The sequence below is a fragment of the Chaetodon trifascialis genome, chromosome 21 (assembly GCF_039877785.1).
Source record: "Chaetodon trifascialis isolate fChaTrf1 chromosome 21, fChaTrf1.hap1, whole genome shotgun sequence".
Classification (NCBI taxonomy): domain Eukaryota; kingdom Metazoa; phylum Chordata; class Actinopteri; order Chaetodontiformes; family Chaetodontidae; genus Chaetodon; species Chaetodon trifascialis.
This window is the reverse complement of record NC_092076.1, coordinates 7488779-7509527: the sequence shown is the minus strand read 5'-3', so window position 1 is coordinate 7509527 and position 20749 is coordinate 7488779. Positions and strand designations below refer to the sequence as shown.

General features: G+C 40.8%; 3 protein-coding genes across 4 annotated transcripts in view; 2 read left to right on the top strand and 1 right to left on the bottom strand.

The window, feature by feature from the left end:
* The window catches only part of sar1aa (secretion associated, Ras related GTPase 1Aa), a 239404-nt gene that overhangs the window by 146830 nt on the left and 71825 nt on the right, over positions 1 to 20749 (top strand). The window lies entirely within an intron of this gene.
* fbxl15 (F-box and leucine-rich repeat protein 15) overlaps positions 1 to 20749 on the top strand; it is a 75342-nt gene that overhangs the window by 38105 nt on the left and 16488 nt on the right. The gene's annotated exons all lie outside the window — the stretch shown is intronic.
* The window catches only part of pax2b (paired box 2b), a 30894-nt gene continuing 16212 nt past the window's right edge, over positions 6068 to 20749 (bottom strand). The window contains exons 7-10 of one of the 2 annotated variants that reach the window (XM_070991340.1): positions 18926 to 19040; positions 10926 to 11027; positions 8692 to 8778; positions 6068 to 7956 (exon numbers count right to left, since the gene is read on the bottom strand). In XM_070991340.1, coding sequence (XP_070847441.1) covers positions 7880 to 7956; positions 8692 to 8778; positions 10926 to 11027; positions 18926 to 19040 — 381 coding nt within the window. In that variant the 3' untranslated portion in view covers positions 6068 to 7879. The remainder of the gene's footprint in view (positions 7957 to 8691; positions 8779 to 10925; positions 11028 to 18925; positions 19041 to 20749) is intronic. The other variant, XM_070991341.1, reaches the window with a different exon arrangement.

Below are 20749 nucleotides of genomic sequence, written 5' to 3'. Positions count from 1 at the left end.
GGCTTCACATTTAGAAAGTAAAAGCTGTCCTATAACAGCAGGTCAGTCGTTAATTTAGTAATTCCTAATACAGAGTGACTTACATTTGATGCAAGAGTACAACAAGCTACAATTTACAGATGATTAAAATCAGCTTGTGGTGAAGAAATCAATGGTTTGTATGACTGTAAAGGAGATCATGTAAAAGAGAGGAAATGATTAGCAAAGTAAAGGGTTGGGCCAATGAGGTTAATGATTGCCAACTATTTAAATTCTCTCTAAACAAAAAAAACCACACAGCTCCCAGTGTATTGCTGTTTTTGTTATGATCTGGAGTGATGACTCTGACACTGATCTATCAGTGTCGGACTTTAAAGGTGAATTTACAGTAAAGTACAGTAATATGGAGCACTTCGACCTTCAACCTTAGAAGCACTTTGAAAAACCTTATAACAATATACAGAACTAATAGTTAAAGAGGAACAAAAACCTAACTGGTCTTTTGGTTTGTTACAGTATTTGACATTCAAATGTGTCTTTTGGGTAGTTTTTCTTCACCTGAAAATGTATATGAAATCAGTGGTTCCCAACATGTGGGTCAGGACCCTCATGAGGGGTCACAAGATGAATCTAAAAGGTCATGACCTGATCAAGTGGGCAGAAAATCTAAAAACTAACTAAATTCTGCTACACAAAACCATTATTATTTGTCAGTCTTTTCCTTTGACTTACCTGTTCACGACTTAAACACATGCAGGGAGGTATGGCTTTGAGTTAAGGTATCAAAAGCAAGGAAAGGAAAGCTGGGAACTACTATATATAACAAGAGTGTGTTGTTCTTCGAGGGGTGTTTGTGTTTGTGTTTCCTCGTCAGGAGGTCGTGAGAGTGACCTGTCTCACTGGAGCCCTTTCACTGCTGACAGCTGATCAGCTGACACAACACAAGGCCAGATATTGTTTCCTCGATGACAATCAAGTGTTTAAAGCGCCGTCACACTCCTGGGCATGACAATTGAATTTATTTTGCCTGAAACGCAACAGCCGTCGCAACAAAAATATTTGTCTGCTCTGTGAATTATTTCATTTTCTCCTGCTCTGATTTGGGTTTGTTTCCAGAGGACCTGTTTATGGAGAGGAAATGACAAGAAGTCGAGTTGACAGGCCTGGAGTGAGACAGTTAAATGCCCCTTGCTGCTCTGGATAATTAATAAATAAAGTACCAGGGGAGTCCTGTCATGGCTTCCTCTATGACAGGGGCTGTCTCCAGTGCGCTAAAGCATTAAATGACCAATTCCTGTCAGGCTAACTTCCACTGCACTCCCTTGGCACCCTCTCTCTCATTCTCCCTCTCACACACACACTGTCTCTCTTTCTTCCAAAGAGAGCTACTTTGCTCTCTTTGCTCTGAGTTTTTCAGCGACTGATGGCTCTAGTTCATTTCTGCTGAATTAATTGGTCCCTGAATGAATTCTGTTGACAGGGCAATTCATCATGTGTTTGGCCTGACAGTGACTGGGGTGTTGGGAGTGTGGTGGTGGTGGTGGGGGAGGCGAGGGTGAGGGGAGAAGCAGGAGAAGCTGGGGTTATAGGGGGGAAAGGATGGGGGTTGATGATTCTGCCCTCTCTTCCACCCACTTCTATTATTCCCCTCTTCTTGCTAACAGGAATAGCCTGCATCAAATTCTGCTTTCCCCCTCCTCACTTCTCGCTGAATATTTCCCAGCTCCCCCGGTTGCAAACAAACACGCCTGGCTGACAGATCCAGCTGATTAGGGAGCTCTTCTGTCTGCTTTGGAGGATATCCTCATTACTGGCCAGTCAGGTAGCAAGCCCCGTTAGCCCAGGACCACCAGTGCCTGTTATGTGGGACCTGACACGTTCACTAAGAGAGGTGCATTGCATTAGGCTTTAATTGCATCATGTATCACAAAATAGCCATTAGGGTAATTATTTACTGGTGAAGGGTAAATGAGGTTTGGCGCTGGGCTGAGCCAGCCAGGCAGCTAGCCTCATCTTGGCAGAGGTGTGGTGCTCACCTATACGCTAACAGATCTAATCTCCGGTCATTTGCTTCATTTGGAAATATCCTGTCATCCAAACCCCCCCCCCCCCCCCCTTTTTTTTCTCACATTTGCTTTCAGTCAAGCAGGGCACTTATTACGTCCAATCAATCAATGCTCACTCATTAGGAACCTCCCCTCAAGTATCCTCTGGATGGCCTCACACAGCAAGAGTCAAAAATTACCTCATAATTGCTGCTCAGGCATCATAACAAGCTAGGCTGCCCCAATGACACGGCCATACAAACAGGTCTAACACAGGAATTGATGGATACTGGAGAATCGTATTATATATTGCCATATCCAATTAGATACAGCACATAAAGCAGCAGATCCATTCCCTCTCTTCATAACGTCCAAACCAGTGCTCGGATATAAAGACGTGAAATGCATTTTCATATTTTCTCCACGGCCCCCCTCGTCTTGGTGTGTCACTGCAAATGATAACATCCTGAGGATTTATTGTACATTTGACACACCAGTAACCAAATTATAATTCAGTTGCTGCGGCATATTCGTAGAACCACTGTACAAATCGCAGAGAGAGAGTGTTCAGTCAGCATGTATTAGTGCGGAGCGGCTGGAAAAGGTCAACAGTTAGATCTGACACTGTGGTTTGACGTTATGCATGATGAGGTTCACTGTTATAATACCTGGAAAAAGAAGGCTTTCTTATTACTGTTCAAGTTACACTTTCAGACACACCTGAGCTCTGACCTGCTTTTTTCTTAAAATGAATGAAGAACAATGTTCCACATGTTTTTGTCTTGTGCAACTTTTGAGGCGCAATAATTAAATTTCCTCAAGAGCAATCTGCAGAATGAGGCCTGCACATTAAGATAATTGCTCCTTAACCAATGACGAGTAATAGCATTAATGTCACAGTTAGGTATGGAGCTAAAAAGTTGAGTATAAAAAGATGAATTAAAAATCGTGGCTGCGGAGCGGCCTGTAAAAACGTGCAGTAAATCAAGATTTCAGCACTCATGCATTAAGCTGATTGCTGAGCTAGTTTGTCTAAATAAAAATGTCTTCATTCAGTCCTCTGCTGGGTTGAACTTAAGCGTTTTTATTGTTTTTTATGATCAAATACACAATTTTATACGCAGATTTGGAAAAACTAATGTCTTTCTTGTGCTTTTATTGTTGATTTTTATGATTAACTGAATGTTTCATGACAAAGACAGTGACAGGTGCCGATAAGAGCCAATCAGATCACCCCACCACTCTGAGAGTACATATATACACGCACAGTAAATAATATATATTTATATTCCAGAGGATGCTGTTGTCATCTGGCATGCTGCAGTCAATTTGAGCTTGATTGACAGTTACATCCAGGTTCACAGTTTATTGGTTTCGGAGGAGAGAGCCAGATATGCCAATTTAGACAGGAAAGTGACAAAAAAGTTTCCATCTAAATAGAATAATTCTGCTTCTGGGAATTCTCAGCTGGGGAGAGGAAAGAGTCAAGCTCCCTTTTTCTCCCCCCTCCTCCTTTAACAAGGGCTGTGAATGACAAACATATACGACAGTTAGGGGCTGACAGAACATCAGCTTTTGATGCTTCACAGGGGAGCTATGAAATAAACAACAGGCAGAGAAATTGAATTACAAAGCAAAAAGGGGGTCTCTCCTTGTGGACCCAGAGGCATCAGAGTGCACCAAAAAAAACAGCTCAGCACAGTATGTTTTAGACTAGCTTATTTTCTCTTTTTACAATGTTGAAATCTAGAGGAAACTGTGCAATAGAAGGACGTAAATTGAGTATTCTACCTTACAAACTCATGATATTTCAATGCAGTATCATATCACTGCTGTCCATGCAGGACCAGAGAGTAAAACTCACTCTTTTGTTGTCTTTAGTGCTTGGCCTAAGAAACGAATGTCTGAATTAGCAACTGAAAAGCTCAACAATTGTATTATACAGTATATTCCAGTTCTGTGTGACATCATTTCAGATGTACATGCAGCTTTATCATGTGCTCCCGCAGCCCAAATCCTTTGCAAATCGCGCAGCGCTAATCAGGACAGTGTCCACTTGTTGTAAATCAATAATGATATAACTAAGTCATACAAGGCGGCGGTGGCGGAGGGATTACGGAGCGAAGAAAGAGTGAAAATAAGCCCTAAGAGGGATTTCATGCATAAATCTCTCCCTGCAACTTAGCACAAATTGAATTCAGGCACACTGCTAGAAAAATTAATTCAGCTTTACAAAGCGAGGAGAGGTTAAACACTTTATGTGCTGCTCAGTGATCCAAATCATGGAGAAAACATTTAGAAGCCTTCTCACTGTAGCCCCCGTGCACCATGTGATCTTTGTACCTGAAAAGTAAATACATTTACCTCAAAATAGTCTCATTAGCTGCCAAAATTCATTATATCTATTTCAACTTTCTTTTTTTTTAACCCATCAACACTCAGAAATTAAGTTATTTGTCATCTCAAGCTAAATTTATAGAGATCACATGTGCCCATCACTTGATAACACTTCCTTTTTACCTGTTATTTAGCATTTCTAAGCAGCATATAAACACATAATAAATTGTTTGCACGCTATATTGTATGTGGTTTTAAGCAGTAATAAAGACATTTTATGCAGAATGCAAGTGGAGTCTTGCATTGTGCATGGGAGTGTAGTAGTGAAAGCATCCTGGGTCAAAGTCCTGGGCTGTTAGTTTGATCTGACTCCTGCTTTATGTTTATTGGAGAACAGATTTCAAATGCCCAAAATATCAAAATGCATTTTCACTTATAATGTGGGTTTGAGTACAGCCTCCACAATTATTACGAGGCGTCAGGAAACAGCTGAAGCTCCAGATTTGAAAGATTTGATCAATGCAGTAGTAGATATTTGATCCTATGTGTATGATCATAGATCTAAGGGTAGTTTGGAGGATGGGACCTCCTCCCGGAACCTTGTTTTTTGTTTTTTTTTTTGGACTCATATAAAGATCGATGCAGTGCCTGTTTGTATGTAAAGCTGAGCCAAAGATCATCTGTGACTGTGTGTATTTTGTTGCGACTGGGTCTCTCACTTCTGTATGCTCTATTTATTTATCTTTAATTTCCTACACCATATATTATAATAGTCTACTGCTATGTACCAACCATTTCTTTAAATACAATTAAACCTTAAAACTGCCCAAAACAATGCTGCCTTCTCCTGTGAATCATCTGTAACAGGTGTATAAACACATATTAAATGATTAACAATATACAATAGCATCATTCAATATGAATACATACAATGTAAGTAGATCTGGGCTGGACTCCAAATATTGGAATATTTTATTATTGAATTATAGATTATTAGGTTATTATAGGTTATTCAGTAATTATTACTGATCCTTTGTCTGAAAGCAGTGTTTTGATGTTGTAGTTCATCAGTGTAAATCCAGTTTTAGCTGCTTTATATCCTGCAGGACAGTTTAATCTGCATCATGTTTTATCAGCTGAGCAAATCTCTATGTAAAATCTTTACCTACTAAGTAAATTTATTCATCAAATGGATTAAAAAGTAGAATATTTCCTTCTGAAAAGCAGTGAAGTGGAAGTATAAAGTAGCAGAAAAAGGTAATACTCAAGCAAGTACAAATGCATGAGTATAGTCGGGGGGTTTCAATAATGGTTTACCTTTAATCTAACTTAATGTCACTGTAATCTATCTTATGATAGATGCTTCTTGCATTTCAAGGGCAAAAATGTAAAAAAAAAACCAAAAAAAAAAAAACCAGGACTTCTGAGGCTCATTTCTTTGAGTTTTGTTTTTAGAGTTTAAGTATTTAAATCCAAATTAGGGCCAGAAATAAGGACTGTTTTCACCTGTTCAGATGTTCAACTTAAAATGATATAAAACAGAGAAGAGCAGCAAATCTTCACATTTGAGAAGCTGAAATCAGCACATTTTTCCTTAATGAATAGCTTACATGATGAATCAGCTATCAGGCGTGATGTTGATTAATCATTTTCCTGTTGATTCCAGCTCTCCTCCGGATAGTCAGACACACCATGCAGCCCCTTTTGCGTAAAAGATTTCAGACACTTTTATTATTGTACAAGTGAGACCAGCATAATGAAAGTGATAATACCCATGAACATGAAAGACATTTTTTCTTACTGTATTTACAGAGAAGTGTCTTCACATCACACACAAAAAAAATCCTTCTACAAAATGAACAGTTTGTAAATAACATAACAATTAAATAAACTCCACCTACCTTTAGGTTTACAGCTGAATATGCATATGATGACCATCTCTGCACTGCATAGAATTTATACATATACTTTTCCTCATGAACAACGTGGGTTTTTCCTAATAATAATAATAATACTGCTCTCATGATGCATATAGGCGGCCTGTAAATAAACATTAACAAGAACTAAGTCTTTGGCAAATGCAAATACATTCACTTGACAGATGAAGAAACCGTCATTCCAGCGTGATTCAAAGAAACAACTTGGCCTGAAACATGTGAGGGAGCTGAAGTCAGGAGGGAACATGTTTAAGGCATTTAGCTGAAGTCGTCGCCCTGCTTTTTGACGTTATCAGAATCATCCAATCAGAGTGAACCTGGACGCTTCTGGCATCAGACTAGACAAATGATGAGACTGGTTTGACTTGGGATGGCTGTTGTATCCTTTTCTGTGGTTGAATGCCAAAGACTTAATCAACTTAAAGGAAAATGGAAGCTGTGAGGACAAACTAGTGCATGTCAAGGCAGTGACACGATGGGCCTTGAATTACAGGAAAACACTGTAAGTGCCTTTTCGGACTGACTTATTAGACTTACAGTCAAGTTTCATGAAATAAAGCAAATATGCATCAACGTTTTTCTGCATAATAACGCTCCAGTGTTGCAAACCTCCAAAATAGTGCAAAATTAACAAAAAAAAAACACAAAGGGTTTTGCCTGATGACCACTTGTATCCTGACAAATAAGAAATAGTAAAACACTAGCCAAGCAGTCTGCAGTTTAGTCATTACGAATTATAAAAATGAAATAAAAAAATCATTTTAAGAATATATTTACTAGTTTCTTGAAACCTTGCAAATAGCGGGCCATGGTGATATACTGTCATGGCTCCCTCTATTTTCAAATGGATGTTTCTTTATTTATTTCATTTTCATTTTTACATCTTGATTGTGTATCACAGAGAACATGTCCTAATCTTCTCATGGCATCAAAAGCGATCGATTTACTCATGCTGGATGTTTGGTCGGTGACTGTTCAGACAGATCAAAAACAACGGTGGGCCGCCACGGCCTGCACGTGCTGCTGCTAATCTCCTCTGATCTCACTGCGCTGCCGTCTGAATCGAGAGGGGGACGAATGGAAAAAGGAAAAGAGGCTGCTGCTACATTTTAAGCTCCGGACAGCGTCCCTGCTGAGAGCCGTCAAGAAAAGGAATGTACAGTATTGATCCGTGATGGGATGAAAGTGTGACGCTGCTACAAGGGTAAAATGAATTCTGATCTTTTTGTTTTCAGTCTTTTTCCTTTTTTTTCTTCTTTTTTTTTTTAAACCACTGCAATTAGCCACAGTTTTCCTCATGTGTGTAGCGACCATCAGTGTCTCTGGTGATGTCTTGTAGATTTCTTTTTTCTTTTCTTTTTTTTTTTGGCTTTGTCTGTCCAAAAAAAAAAATAAATAAAAAGCTGCGAGGAGGGAGGAGAGAAGTCGTCTGGAATTCCAAAAACCGTTAAGTTTCTCATTGTGTGAGCCGGGAACATTTTATGCGCAGTTGCTCAGTGTCCAGTGGACCATGCCGCTCACACCGGGGCAATATGGAGGCTAAGGCCATGGTCCTGCAGGTTGATTTGGTTTCCATGGTAACTAGTGACGGTCATAGGCAGTGGCAGCAGTGGGAGGGGCGGAGCCTCTCGATGCGGCACTATAATAATAAGGGGAACCTGAAAGTTAACAGAAGAACGAACCATTTGAAACAACAAATACAGTTTTTGCTGCCATTTACCAAACTTGACTATCATTGTTATTAGTTTAATTGTTACGCTGTTGATTCACGCGTTATTCCACACTGAACTTTACCTAAAATGTTAACGGTGTGTTGACCGTTCCCTTAATCCCACTTGCTTTGTCACAGCTGCTTTGCCTGTCAAGCTTTGCCGGTGTGAAGAGCTAACTTGTTAGCCTAGCCTTGTGTTATGAGCATGATAAAGAAAATAAAGCTTTTATTATTGTTTTGTCCTAGCATAAGCCTGTTTGGTTGCTTAACTTACATACCTGTTAGTATTCACACCTTAAACCGCAATTTTCACTTTTAGCTCTACAAGGAAAAATGCTTCAGGACGAACTATGTGTTGTTAGCAGGTCATGCTAACGATTGTAACTCAGGACAAAGCAAATAAACACACCTTTTAATGCATCCATTTAATCTCTTGTTTTTTTGGTTTAGGGAAGCCTAGAATTAAAAGATACCACCCTCTAAACATTTAAAAACTCTAAAAACTCTTACAAATGCACATACAGCTTTAGCATGCGGGGAACTTAAAGCTTGACATCCTAAGTCTGCCATGCCTGCATGATTATGGCTGCTAAGAAAACACTTGGACAATGGCTGTTCAGGGGGAGTGCTTTAGCAAACGGTCACTTAATCGTTCTCATCCTCTTTCTCACTCTCTACTCACTTAGTAATGCTGGGTTGCTGAATCGCCAGGCTTCATTGTAGGTTGTGTACTGCGGATGACTGTAGGGGTTCCCCGAAAACTCACTCCCTGCAAAACAAAACAACAAATCAATTAGCATTTCAATGCATCAAACCATTAGCCCTTCACATGCAGTCATTTCTCGTCATTCAAAACAGGATGCAATTTGAGGGGGAAAATGATAGTCATCGTTGTGCGACCAGTCAAGCAAGTAATTTATTTCTTTTTCATTTCACTTAAGTTATGCAACACTGAACAATACAGGATGTGACACTGAAGGCGGCTTTCCCTGTCCCATTTATGGATATCTACCCATTCTTCTTCCTCCAGTATATTCCAAACCATTCTAATAAATAGAGAGCGGTAATAAACAGTTTCATGCATACATTTTTGATATGCTGCAATAAATCCTGCAGCCTATCTTGGAGGAATTTTAACATCTCCAATCTGAACCCCCTCCGGTCTGAGCTGTGGTGTTTGGTACAGGAGAATTTCATTGCTGGGGAAGTAACTTGGAGCATGTCAGTGAGCACTGCTGTTGGTTCAACACGTTTCTTTCTTTTACGAGACAATAAAGGCTAGATTTTATATGAAGCTGGTGAGAAATGGCTTTGCTTTAACAGTGTTTTGCGCCTGTCAGTAAATCTTAGTGGTTGTGTACAGGATGAATGGGTTGTAACACAAAACCACAAGCCATGGGATTAAGGCCCTCATCTTTTGCTTTGTGCCACATAAGAACAAATGGAAAGTAAAAGTGTGTTTGACGTGATGCTTTTGCACCAACATGATTTAACAGTTTTATTAGTCAAAATCCAAAAGTAAATCTGGACTGCACTGCCACTGGGTGCTACCACATCTCCCTTTGTTTTTACTGTTTGCTTTTCAACTGTTTGCAGAGGTATGTCAAAAGAAAATTTAAAGTCTCTATATTTTCAAAATGGCTTTTCATAACAGAAGATAGAAAAACCGGAGAGCGCTCAGAGAGTGCAAGCGTGCTGTATGCCAAAGTTTATTTAGATTCATAAGCTACTCTTGACTCGTTTTAATAATAGAAAATGTATAGAAAAAACATCAGCATCAATATAGGCATAGTTACAAAGCATCATGGGATACATGGGGCAGAAGTTCATCCAAATCCCCCCCAAAAAATAAATAAATAAATGTAAGACATGCATCTTTTTTGGTGCTTTGAGCACCATAAACAATGCAGTTCACCTTCATTGAATTTATGTGACACACAAATAAAAGATCTGGACAAATAATCTGCAAGATAGCACCGGAGCTAAGAAGAAATGTGTATCTTTGCTATTTTGGTAAATTGAGACTTTAAGAAATCCTTTGAAATCCTTTACAAAAGCACTTGCTCCTTGTTCCATGACCTAATTTTCAAGCTTCAATGAAATATGCTTGCAAGCTTTTTTTAAGATTAGCTGCTAACTAACAGACAAAAACAAATGGGACAGTTAATATAATCTCCTTGGCTGAGGTGACAGCAACACCTCATGGCCGCCCTTCATAGAGGAGAAAAGAGGAACAGCCAGAGCCTGTGATGGGTTGTGTGATTGGTAAATGATATGCTAACACAGGACACACTCCACTGGTTTCCCCATCCACGTGGTTTAATCACATTAAAGCAAAATGCCGGCTGTGTTTTGGTGAGAATGCGTATGGTGATGCTGGAGCTGAGGAAGCGTATAAAACCAGCACCAAAACCGCATCCCTGCTCTGTTTCTGGCAGGGAAACACAAGCCTGACCTCCTCAGAGAGACAGCGATTTGAATATTTGCCTTTTGACCCTTAACTGTTTGCTGTGAACCTGAACTGCAGGTTAAGTAGAGGAGGGGAAAGGGATATGCTCCGGAGCTCAGAGGCTGGGGGGGCTGGTGGTGCTGTTTATCGATGCCCGGTGTGAACGGCCACGCAGGGAGATAATGAGCCAATAAGGCAAGAGGGGAAAGCAGGAAGGAAGAGAGAGCGACTGTCCTCTCCCCTATCTCTGATCACTTATTCAGCCTGTCTAATCCAATCATACACACAGGGCTAATATAAGGAAGAGTGCGCCTCTTACTCTGCAGGTCAATATTTATCGCCTCTCTGCTTAATTTGGCGCTAAAGCCTCTTCCCTCTGCTTCTACACCTGTTCGTTTCCAGAGCGATGACACCCGTTCAGCGGACCCTAATGACAATATGAAGCAGTGACGTGGTCTCTCACTCACCAGGAACCATTCCAGCGAGCGTGGAGGTTGGGTAGCTGCCCTGACCTGTGGGGGGAACATGAGGGGGGTACCCAGGTAAGGTTGTGTTGGCCATATCTCGACCTGGAGAGACAAAATAAAACAAGAAAACCGATCATCAGTGCTTTCCAGGTTAAATTCCTGACCTGGAGAAATAGCTTCTTTGCAGAACCCCATGCAGATTTTAGCAGATTTTGGCACTTTGGAAGAACTTTTCAGCTCATTGAGTAAAAACAGCAATACAGCATTGTAAAAATACTCTTTTACACACAAAAGCCCTGCATTCAATTAAGTATTATCATCAAATTGAACTCAGTGTAAATATCAAAAGTCCTCATCATGCAGATTGGCCTCTTTCTCATTGCTAGCATTGAGATTAGATATATTGAATTACTGGAATATGGTTACTAATGCATTACTATGTGAGCAACATTTTAATGATGTAGCAGGTGGAGAAGGAGATAATTTGACCTGCACTATATACTCTTGGTTCATTAAATCAATGCACATGTGTCATATTTCACTGATTTCATATGTAAAATCTGAATCTGCTGAGTAAATATCTATAGAACTGTAGCTGTTAAATAATAGGCCTATAATGTTTCCCTCTGAGATGTAGTGGAGATGAAGTGTAAAGTGGCATAAAATGGAAAATACTCAAGCACAAATACCTCAACATTGTACATAAATGCAGTACTTCAGTAAACGTGCTTTCTATCTCTGCTTTTTGGTGATTCAGTTCGAAAATGCTACCCAGCTATTGCAGTTATATAACACCACTTGTGACAAGCACAAAAATGATGTTGCGACAAACATCGTGACTCATCACCACCACCGCAAGTCAGTCAACACAACTCGATTTTCACTGTAGTACAGAGGCTCGACCTGCCTGGCTCAAACTAAACAATATGCTGCTTTGAAGCAACTGAACACCGCTCGCAAAAATGTGTCTCCTCATTACACAGTTCCTACTTGTCTAAACATGGCAGCCTTTGCTGATTCCCAGAAGGCTCCTCTCTTCTCCTCTGCGGCTGCAAAGTCCGAGCACACTGGCCCCTCTGCCGAGCGTCATCCGTCCGGCTGCAGATATTCAGCTCTGTAATTGAGAGTGACGGTTGGGTCATCCTCGCTAGCCACGGGGACGTTGGGACAACGGCACGTAACCCCAATCTGCACAGGGGCCAGGGCAGGAGAGGCCCCTGTCATATTGTCAGCTGTGAGGGCCACTTGGACTCAAAGGGAAAATCATCTACCAATGGAGCTTTAATGAGGAACCCGTGGACGAAATGCATTACAACATCACAAGACAACTGTTGTCCATGATGCTGCCTTCACAAACAATTGTTCGGGGAAACAGAGCGACTTTCAACTACTGAAAAGAAAACTTTTTATTGAGATGATCCAAAACAAAAAGTGAATTCACAGCCTGGTGGAGTCTTCACTTGCAAGAGTTCATTGCAAGTTTTGAAGCTTTTGTTTATAGGACACTTTTTCATCCTTTAATATTAGCATCGATGCAAGTAAAATTTCTTTAAAAATGCTTTTATTGTTCCTACACTACTTTAGAGCCCCTTGTCCAGATTTTAATTCCAGTTAAATCTTTATCTGATTAAATATGAGACAATTAATGAAAATGAAGTCATAGCATTTTGCATCTGGTGTGGTTTGGTAGAGTTTACAATGTTTGTGACACCTTTGAAATATGCAAAGAGAAAATATTACATAATAGAGCAAAAAAACAGCAAAAATGTATCAAATAAAATAAAGTAATGCTTCTTAATGAGAATAAAACTCAACGCAACACTTTCCCTCCCAAGTACAAAACACACGTATCTGTCTGAATATTGAATCTGAATCTGAACTGAATCATGCTGCCAATTAGCATTGATAACGAGACATAAACTGACTTAAAAATCCATTTCATGTGTAGCATCATGAGTAACTTATTTGTTTAATTGAAGGTTGAGTGTGTGAGCCCTCTGGGTATTGAAGTGCCGACAGGCTGGCAGTCACACTGGCTGCAGGGTGGGGGTGGCACGGGGAGTGAAACGGCTGGTGAATCTGGTGGCAGGGAGGCAGGCCTGGAGGTCCCCGAGACTCAGGCCTACCAGGAAGGATGAGGAGCAGGAGGAGGAGGAGGAGGAAGTGGGCGTAGATGGAGCCACAGAGGCCTCGTATAGCTCTTTCTTAATAAAGGTGATGAAGGATGAAGGCCTTTTTTTTTTGTAAATGATTCGTACTGAGGCAACACAAGAGACACAAGCACACATGTGACCTTCCACATACATGTATGCTACATACATACATACATACATACATACATACATACATACATACATACATACATACATACATACATACATACATACATAGATTAAATCCAGACACAGACGTAAACACACACACATCAAAGAGGAAATCCAGCCAATAAGAGAATCCAGACTGTGTTATTAAATTAATCTTGAGCTATACTGTAAAATAACCTGCAAACACATGCAAAAATACAGGAACTGGAGTAACAGGATGCTGTCATGTGACACTTTTAGCATTTTGTCCATTCAGTTAATTATTTTGTGTGAGAACAATCAAGTTACTTCTAATTTACTACTTCTGTTCCGATACGCTCTAATGAAATGTACTTTTACTCCATCTATTTTACAGCTACAGTTCCTTGTTGCATATTTAACAAACAAATCATACTGTGTGATCTGCTCTTAGAACATGATGCTTTACTTTAGATTAAACCACTGAACAGTATTTAAAGGGCTTCAAATTAATCCACCCACACCTACTACTCTATTAAAATGCTGCTTACATCTTAATTTAAAATTCACTATATACTGCATATAATAATACACTGCTCTGCATAATGAATGATCTTTGATACTGCAGATACATTTATGTATGATTTTGTAATGATGCTTATTTCTTCATTGCGGTGATGCTGCTTTTACTTAAGTCAATGATCTGAATATTACCTCCAGCAGTGGGGAAAAGGTGCTTTTAGGCATCTTAATAAAAATACTGTTGTCAGTATGGTATTGAAACACACACCAAATAAAAGAACTTTTCCATTTGTGATCATGAATTGTGCGCTGAAGATTCGGCCTTATGTCGAACCACTGCTCTCTATTATTTGCAGATCTCAGCACTGATGGCAGTATTGTACAAGGCCTGCTAAGATGTGCCTTTTGGTTAAAGCGCTGAGACTCGGCGGAGTTAAAGAGCTTTACAGAGAAGAGTGAGGTCATGCTGGACCTTTCATTTATAATAAGAATTAGTTAGCCACAAGCCAGTGCACATAAGTCAAAGGGAGCCGTGGGAGTACTGTAGGTGGGGGGTCCAGCAGGGGTGAGGCCATTGTGTGTGTGTCAGTGTGTGTGTGTGTGCGCGCGTAGACATTGGTAACTATTGTCTAACTGTCTCAGCAAACACTGACCCAATCTTTTCTTCATGATTATTGCAGCAGCTACAGCACTCGTACATGTTTAATAAAAGCAAATACTCTTATCTCTTCATTACCTCGCTTCAAAGAGATGAAATACATAATGAGCGCAGGATCCCGGCCTGTGCAGTCTCACGGGAAACATCTCGTTTAATTTCTTTAAGGTTTGGCAAAACTGGGGATAACTAGAGATGAACAAATAACACTTTTTCCTCTACTTTTCCTCTTCAAATACAGATTCTGATTCAGATTGGCTGACACTGATCCAATACCGGCTGTATTTTGGGGTTTATTACACTTGTGAAACGGATGAATTTTGAGGCTGTAGCAATGCATCACTTAATTCTTCACTGTAAGTGGACCTTGTCATCCACCAAACTCCATTAATGTTTGTACAAATTTTAATGATATTGTTGTAGGAGCTTTAGAAACTGTAGATTTACAAATCCCTGACATCAGCACTGTGAAACTGTTCAATGTGGTTTGGTCACTTCTAGCCGATACCTGATCAGTGTTAGCCCTTATACCGATCCAGTGCATCAAGTTCACCATCACTGCAGACTTCAATCCTCATTCTAATCTTAAACAGCAACAATAAAACATACAATTTGGTGTTTTTTTGCAGAATTTTTGGAGTAGATGAGTAAAAATCATCATGCATTTTGGTAAAAGCATGATTTGCTATTTAATAAGCAAAAACAAAAGGAGATGCGGAGAAAGTGTTTTCTAAAAGGTTACCCAGTTAATAAATGTGAACGTCAGTCTGTTGCCATCCAGTTTTTCATCACTTGTTGACTCTGATAATGATAATCACAGTCTCTGCTGAATCCTGTTTTTGTATATTCCAGGATACAGTTGGCAGTGACTGCCAGCAGCTCTGTGACTGTTGCTTTATGTCCGCTTTAAAGCCCTCTTTCAGAGAGGCGCCGGTTCGGAGAACTCTCTGTACAGCAATGATAGCCTCATTAGCTGCTTCCTAGCCTTTGTTGTTTTTACAACAGAGATGTGTGTCCAGATTCTCATTAAAAGATGGGCTTCTTTATATTGTCTGCTTCCCCTGACAGTCCCCTTAGATTGAACGCCAGCAAATCAAGCTATTTATTTTCCTCTGCCCTCTTTTTCCTCCCCTGCGAAAATCAATTCAAAGATTTTTTGGTTTGCTGTTACAAAAGCCTGTTGATTTCCGTCTTAATTTGAGAAGTGGCTTGTAACGGTCGCCGCAGAGCTGGGAATACAGTATTTCCTGCTTTTAATGTGCCTTGAACTGTCTAATTTTCACAGACGAGGTCCTTCGAGTGTTGTGCTTTTGCAGGTGTTTGACTAAAAGGTGCAAACTAAGAATAAACATCATCATTAAGTACTGCTGGTATTTTTTTCTTTAACTCAACCACACAGAGAGACTGAGAACGTCACACAGCTTAAACTGCACCTGATTATACCGTGAGAAGATTCTCAACCCACAACAACATGACAAGGAAGGTTATGCTCGCCTTTTGCATTAGCATCAAGTCAGTTTCTTGAAACACAAACAGAAAAGCAGGGTGACCTTCTCTTTATTTGGCACAGGAACAAAGTCGTTTGTGAATGACTCTTTTGCTTGCAAGAGTATTAAATTTAGCACGACAGGGACACCTTCATGTTTGCTACAACAACAACCGAAAATCTTTGACCTCCATTTTCTAGGCTATATGCAGAATGGGGCAATTTATCACAAGCCAAAAAATCTCAGCACCCTAATTAATTACAACTAAGTAAAGAATGTTTGGAGAGCCAAATTGCTTTAATTCCCCAAACACTGACTGAAAGTCATTCATTATCAAATGTGTGCTCAAAGGTTAGTTTGCTTTTGTGAAGACGAAATAAGCATTAATTTCGGAGCCTGGGCCTGTGGGGAGACAGGCGAGAGGTTTGTCACGAGGCCACACATCACTGACGGCGGGTTCGCTGTCTGATCTTTGCTCGCTGCTCACTGGACAACGGCGGGTCTTGGTACTTTATGTGTAGAGCACTCACTCACCTTAATTGAGCGTTGAGCGTGGATGGTTGTGTTTGAAGCTTGAAGTTTTGTTTAGAGAATTGACAGGCGGGGATGAAGGAGTGCGCGGAGGCAGCTGCTTGAGGAGGAGAAGTGTCATTGACACAGGGGCTTTAAGCCTTTGGAGGCCTCCATTAACAGGCCCAGCAGGGAATATGTTTAAACAGTCTTCAGTATGCAGTCAATGAGTGGAGATGTGTAAAACTCCAACTGAGTGCTCAAGGGAATCGGCGTTCGAAAGACGGCTCACAAGTCTGAGGCACCGGCAAGAAAACAGGTGGGCTCCGACTAATTTCTGGAAATACAGAAACTCTCTATAGAAATAGTGGACAATTGGCCGTATCAAGGCCATCTCTCCATTTATTTCTCAAAATACACAAAAAAGTTCAGAGCTCCTCCTTCTGCTATTCATAAATTCACCCAGGGCTCACACTATTTGAATTTTAAGCAGTTCGAATCAACAAGAATAAGGAGCACTTGAGATGAAATCCATCTCTCGAAGGGAATTCATCAAAGAAATTACTTCCCATATCAACAATAGAAATTACCTCACAATATGCAATTGTCCTATCCACATATTCATGGAACCCTTTGGTGTTTTTATGGGGTAAGAGGGACTATTTAGCAGGTAATACAGCATTAATGTGGTGGAGAGGGAGAGAGAGAGAAAAAACTGTTTTAATGGAAGTGGCTTCTTGCCTCTGCATTTCGATGATGTGCACAATGCCCTTAAATCCCTTTCTTATTTGAGCCTGCTTTGCAGGTACTTTTGAGCCTTAATAGGATAAGCAGAGGACACAAAAGATTTCTATCTCTCAAGTCTTTCACTTCACTGAGGATCCCGATCTCTGGCAATGAGCACTTCATGAATCATTCATTTTTAATAGATTATGCAAATTCCAGGACATAAAATCAACAAGATCAATAACTGCAGCCGTTTTAATTGGTGTTCGAAAACATTTTAAGGATGAACATAATCTCCAGTTCTTTCCCCCGTAAAGACACAATTAATTTGAAATTGGATCTCGGCCTAAACACTGCAGATAATTTACTACTTCTTGCACGGCTTAAAATTCCTCTGGTAGGCTTATCGCAAGTAAACTGTAATACTCAGCCATTAGAGAGACCACACACCTGAATATCGCCTAATATCCACACAGGCAGGTGCTGAGGGAAAACCAAGCAGAGGAGCCACTAACTAAATACTAATTACCAAGTGGAAGTCAGAGTGATGTTTGCTCCATTAGTTTGACCTCTGTATGCTTTACTTACTTACTCCACCACCAGAAAAGGACATGGAATTAAGTTATTTACCAACACAAAAGCAGGTAATGTGCTTTTCATACACACACACACACACACACGCTCACTGATATGAATACAATCCCATCTTTCTTCCTCCGCATGTCTCTTTGCACCTGTAAAGCAGTAAGGAGACCCTCTCTGCTGCAGAGACCCTCTAAAATATCCCAGGTGCAAACAAAGCCGCCTGCAGAACCAGACCTGCTTTCTACAGAGGCCATCGGCACACAAAGGACAAACACACACCTTTCTTCTCAGGAGGCCTGCCTTACAGGGGAAATCTACCTCCCACATATTAATGAGAAAAGGGCCCTTTCTTTTCTCATAAGGCTGCTTGGCTATCATTTGAGAAGGGGGGCTGCTGCAATTTTCAATCACCCTGTCCTCCCCCACGCAGAACTCGTTGCCTTTGATGGCGGCTGCATAATTATATGAATTTTAATAAAAGCTCTGTATATTAATCTCAGGCCCCAGACAGTCATCGTAAACTTTCAGTAAACTTAACCTTCTTCTCGGTAATAACACGGCAACAACGAAACCATATTTCAATTAGCCAGGCAGTCATTAACTGTGACAAGGAGAGGAGACGATGGAGGGGGGAGAGAGGGAGAGTGAGAGATAGGGAGGGTGAAATAAATGATCATGGCGTTAGAGTTAGGCGGCAGAAATGCCAGAGCATATTTACCGAGGCACATTACTCGTGCTTTGAGACACACAAACTGTCTCCCGGCGAACAAATCACAGGAGCAACAACAGCAGCAGCCAACAAGCAGTCAGTCCTGCATGGTGGCCCTTTTTTTCCCACAAGACCTTGCTCTGATACACAGTCATAGTTCTGATGTGCTGACACCCAAAGGTCCTTGTCCAGCGGTGACTGAACAGCTCGCCCCCCCACCCCCAGCCCCCACAATCTCTCTTCTCGCCCCGCTTACTCAGCAAAAACCAGACGGAGGACAGCTGCTGAGCTTTTATGGCATCATCGTGCCACCTTTTCAGCCAAGAGTGAAACGGTATTAAAAAAGTCTTCACACTTAACTTTTTGGTTTGCTTTTATTTTCACACATTTCATTCTTGCTTTTATTTTCGTCAATCGCACAAGCATTTTTTTTTTTCTTTTGGGTCTTACACATTGTTCAATCCCCCTCAGCTGAAGCTGTGGCTCGGCGGCATAAAGGCGTACTGTATGGCACTTGATCTTACCTACAGGGTAGCTTTGCGACACACTGGGGCCCAGGTCTGGGTTGGCGCTAGAGGATAAACTGGGTTTGACTTCGTCCAGGCTGGAATTCAGGGCAGGGAGCGAGTACTCATTAGCCTGGGAAAAGGACAGTTGAATCATTACACAACCAAACAATACCTAGATGGAAATCCTCCCTTCTCCTCCTCCATTAAACGCTCCACACAGGCCTGTGCGAGTATAAATTTGTATGAGAACATTGTGCGTGTGTGTGCGTGTGTGTGTGTGTGTGTGTGTGTGTGTGTGTGTGTTCAAGCTGCAGGGTGGCAGTTCAAGCATATCATGAATGTATTTTGGTATTGTCTGAGAGGAAGTGGGATTTTGAGATGAGTGAAAAGCCAAGGCGTCAGCTGGCCCTTTGTGCTTGACTGCAGTCCTACCCCTGATCAGCCAAGGGAGAAAGCAGTTCTGCTTTGTTACAGGCACACCATGTGGCCCTGTTTGAGAGACACCATTCACCTTTTTTCCCCCCTTTTTTCCCCCGTTTTGCTTTTAATTTGGAGTCTAAACCACCTTTTAATTTCATTACCTCTTATCTCTGAATGGAACCACTTGTACTACTTGCACTTTTTGTGACCGCTTAACTGAGATTTTGTTGCTTGTTTGCATTCAGCTGGTGTCTTATAGAAAAAGTTTGGCCAATTCAAGAACAAAAGACACATTTTTAGCATTAGCAGTGTCCAATCAAGTGGATCAGTTTGGTTTTATGTGCAAAAGTTTTAAAGTTCCCATCTTATCCTCACTTTAACGGAGGTGAGTGGAATTTGTGTATTTGTGCTGCATTAATTTTTTAAAAAAGCATTGAAAGTTTTCAAAGTAGGGCTCAGTATCGTTTGGAAATTTCTGATAGTGGTGCTTATGTGACACCCGAGTTACATGAGTATGAAAAGTACACTTCTTTTTTCTTTTTTGTTTTTACAGAACCCTTAAGCCAGACTTATCAAATGTTTAAACACAGATGAAAGCCTGAACAGTCAGTTTACTAATGGGAAAACTGATTTAAATCAGAAGATATTTGATTCAAAAATAAGTAAATAAGACTAAGTATCTGATATATATATGAGTTAATGTGTCCTGGTTACTCCGAATAATCAACAGTTTTCATAGCATTTCCTGAGTGGAAAGTAGTTGCATAAAAAAACGTTCACAGCAAACTCTGTGGATTACCCAGAGGCACTGGGACACTCTGCAAAGACTTCTTATTGAAGACGCAAACAAAATGCCGTTCAGTGGAAGCATAAATGTCAGAAATCTAAAAATCTCAGCAAATAAGTGTGTCTGTAATTTGGGTGAACTGGCCCTTTAATTAAAAAAGAAACTAAAAATAATCTCTCCCCAGCTCGTCTCCCATCGTCATGTTTCCTTTTCTAAACCCACTAAAACACACTCCTGGCAGATGTTAGCAGGGTTTTTTTTAATGAGATGAGACTTCCGGAGTCTGAGTGTTGACAATGTTTGTCCACAGCCCAGTGTGAGGCCGAGTGGCTCCGTGGGCCGCGCTCCCACAGGGGGACGCCCGTGACCCCGCTCTTGTCTGCCACTATCACCGATAAACTCTAATTGTCTGCTACAACTGTTCACTGGCACAATGTCGGATGTTTTCCTCTATTCTCAGAGGCTTCAGACGCCAAACAGACGTTTTATCATGCAGATAAAGGGCAGAAGGGGGAAAACTGAAAAGATAGGTCTGAAAGGGATGACCAAATGGCTAGCAGAAGTGTGGGAGGGGTGAATCCATTGAGTTTTGCATCTCCAGAATGGGTTTTTAATGCCCCGCTACAGAACCC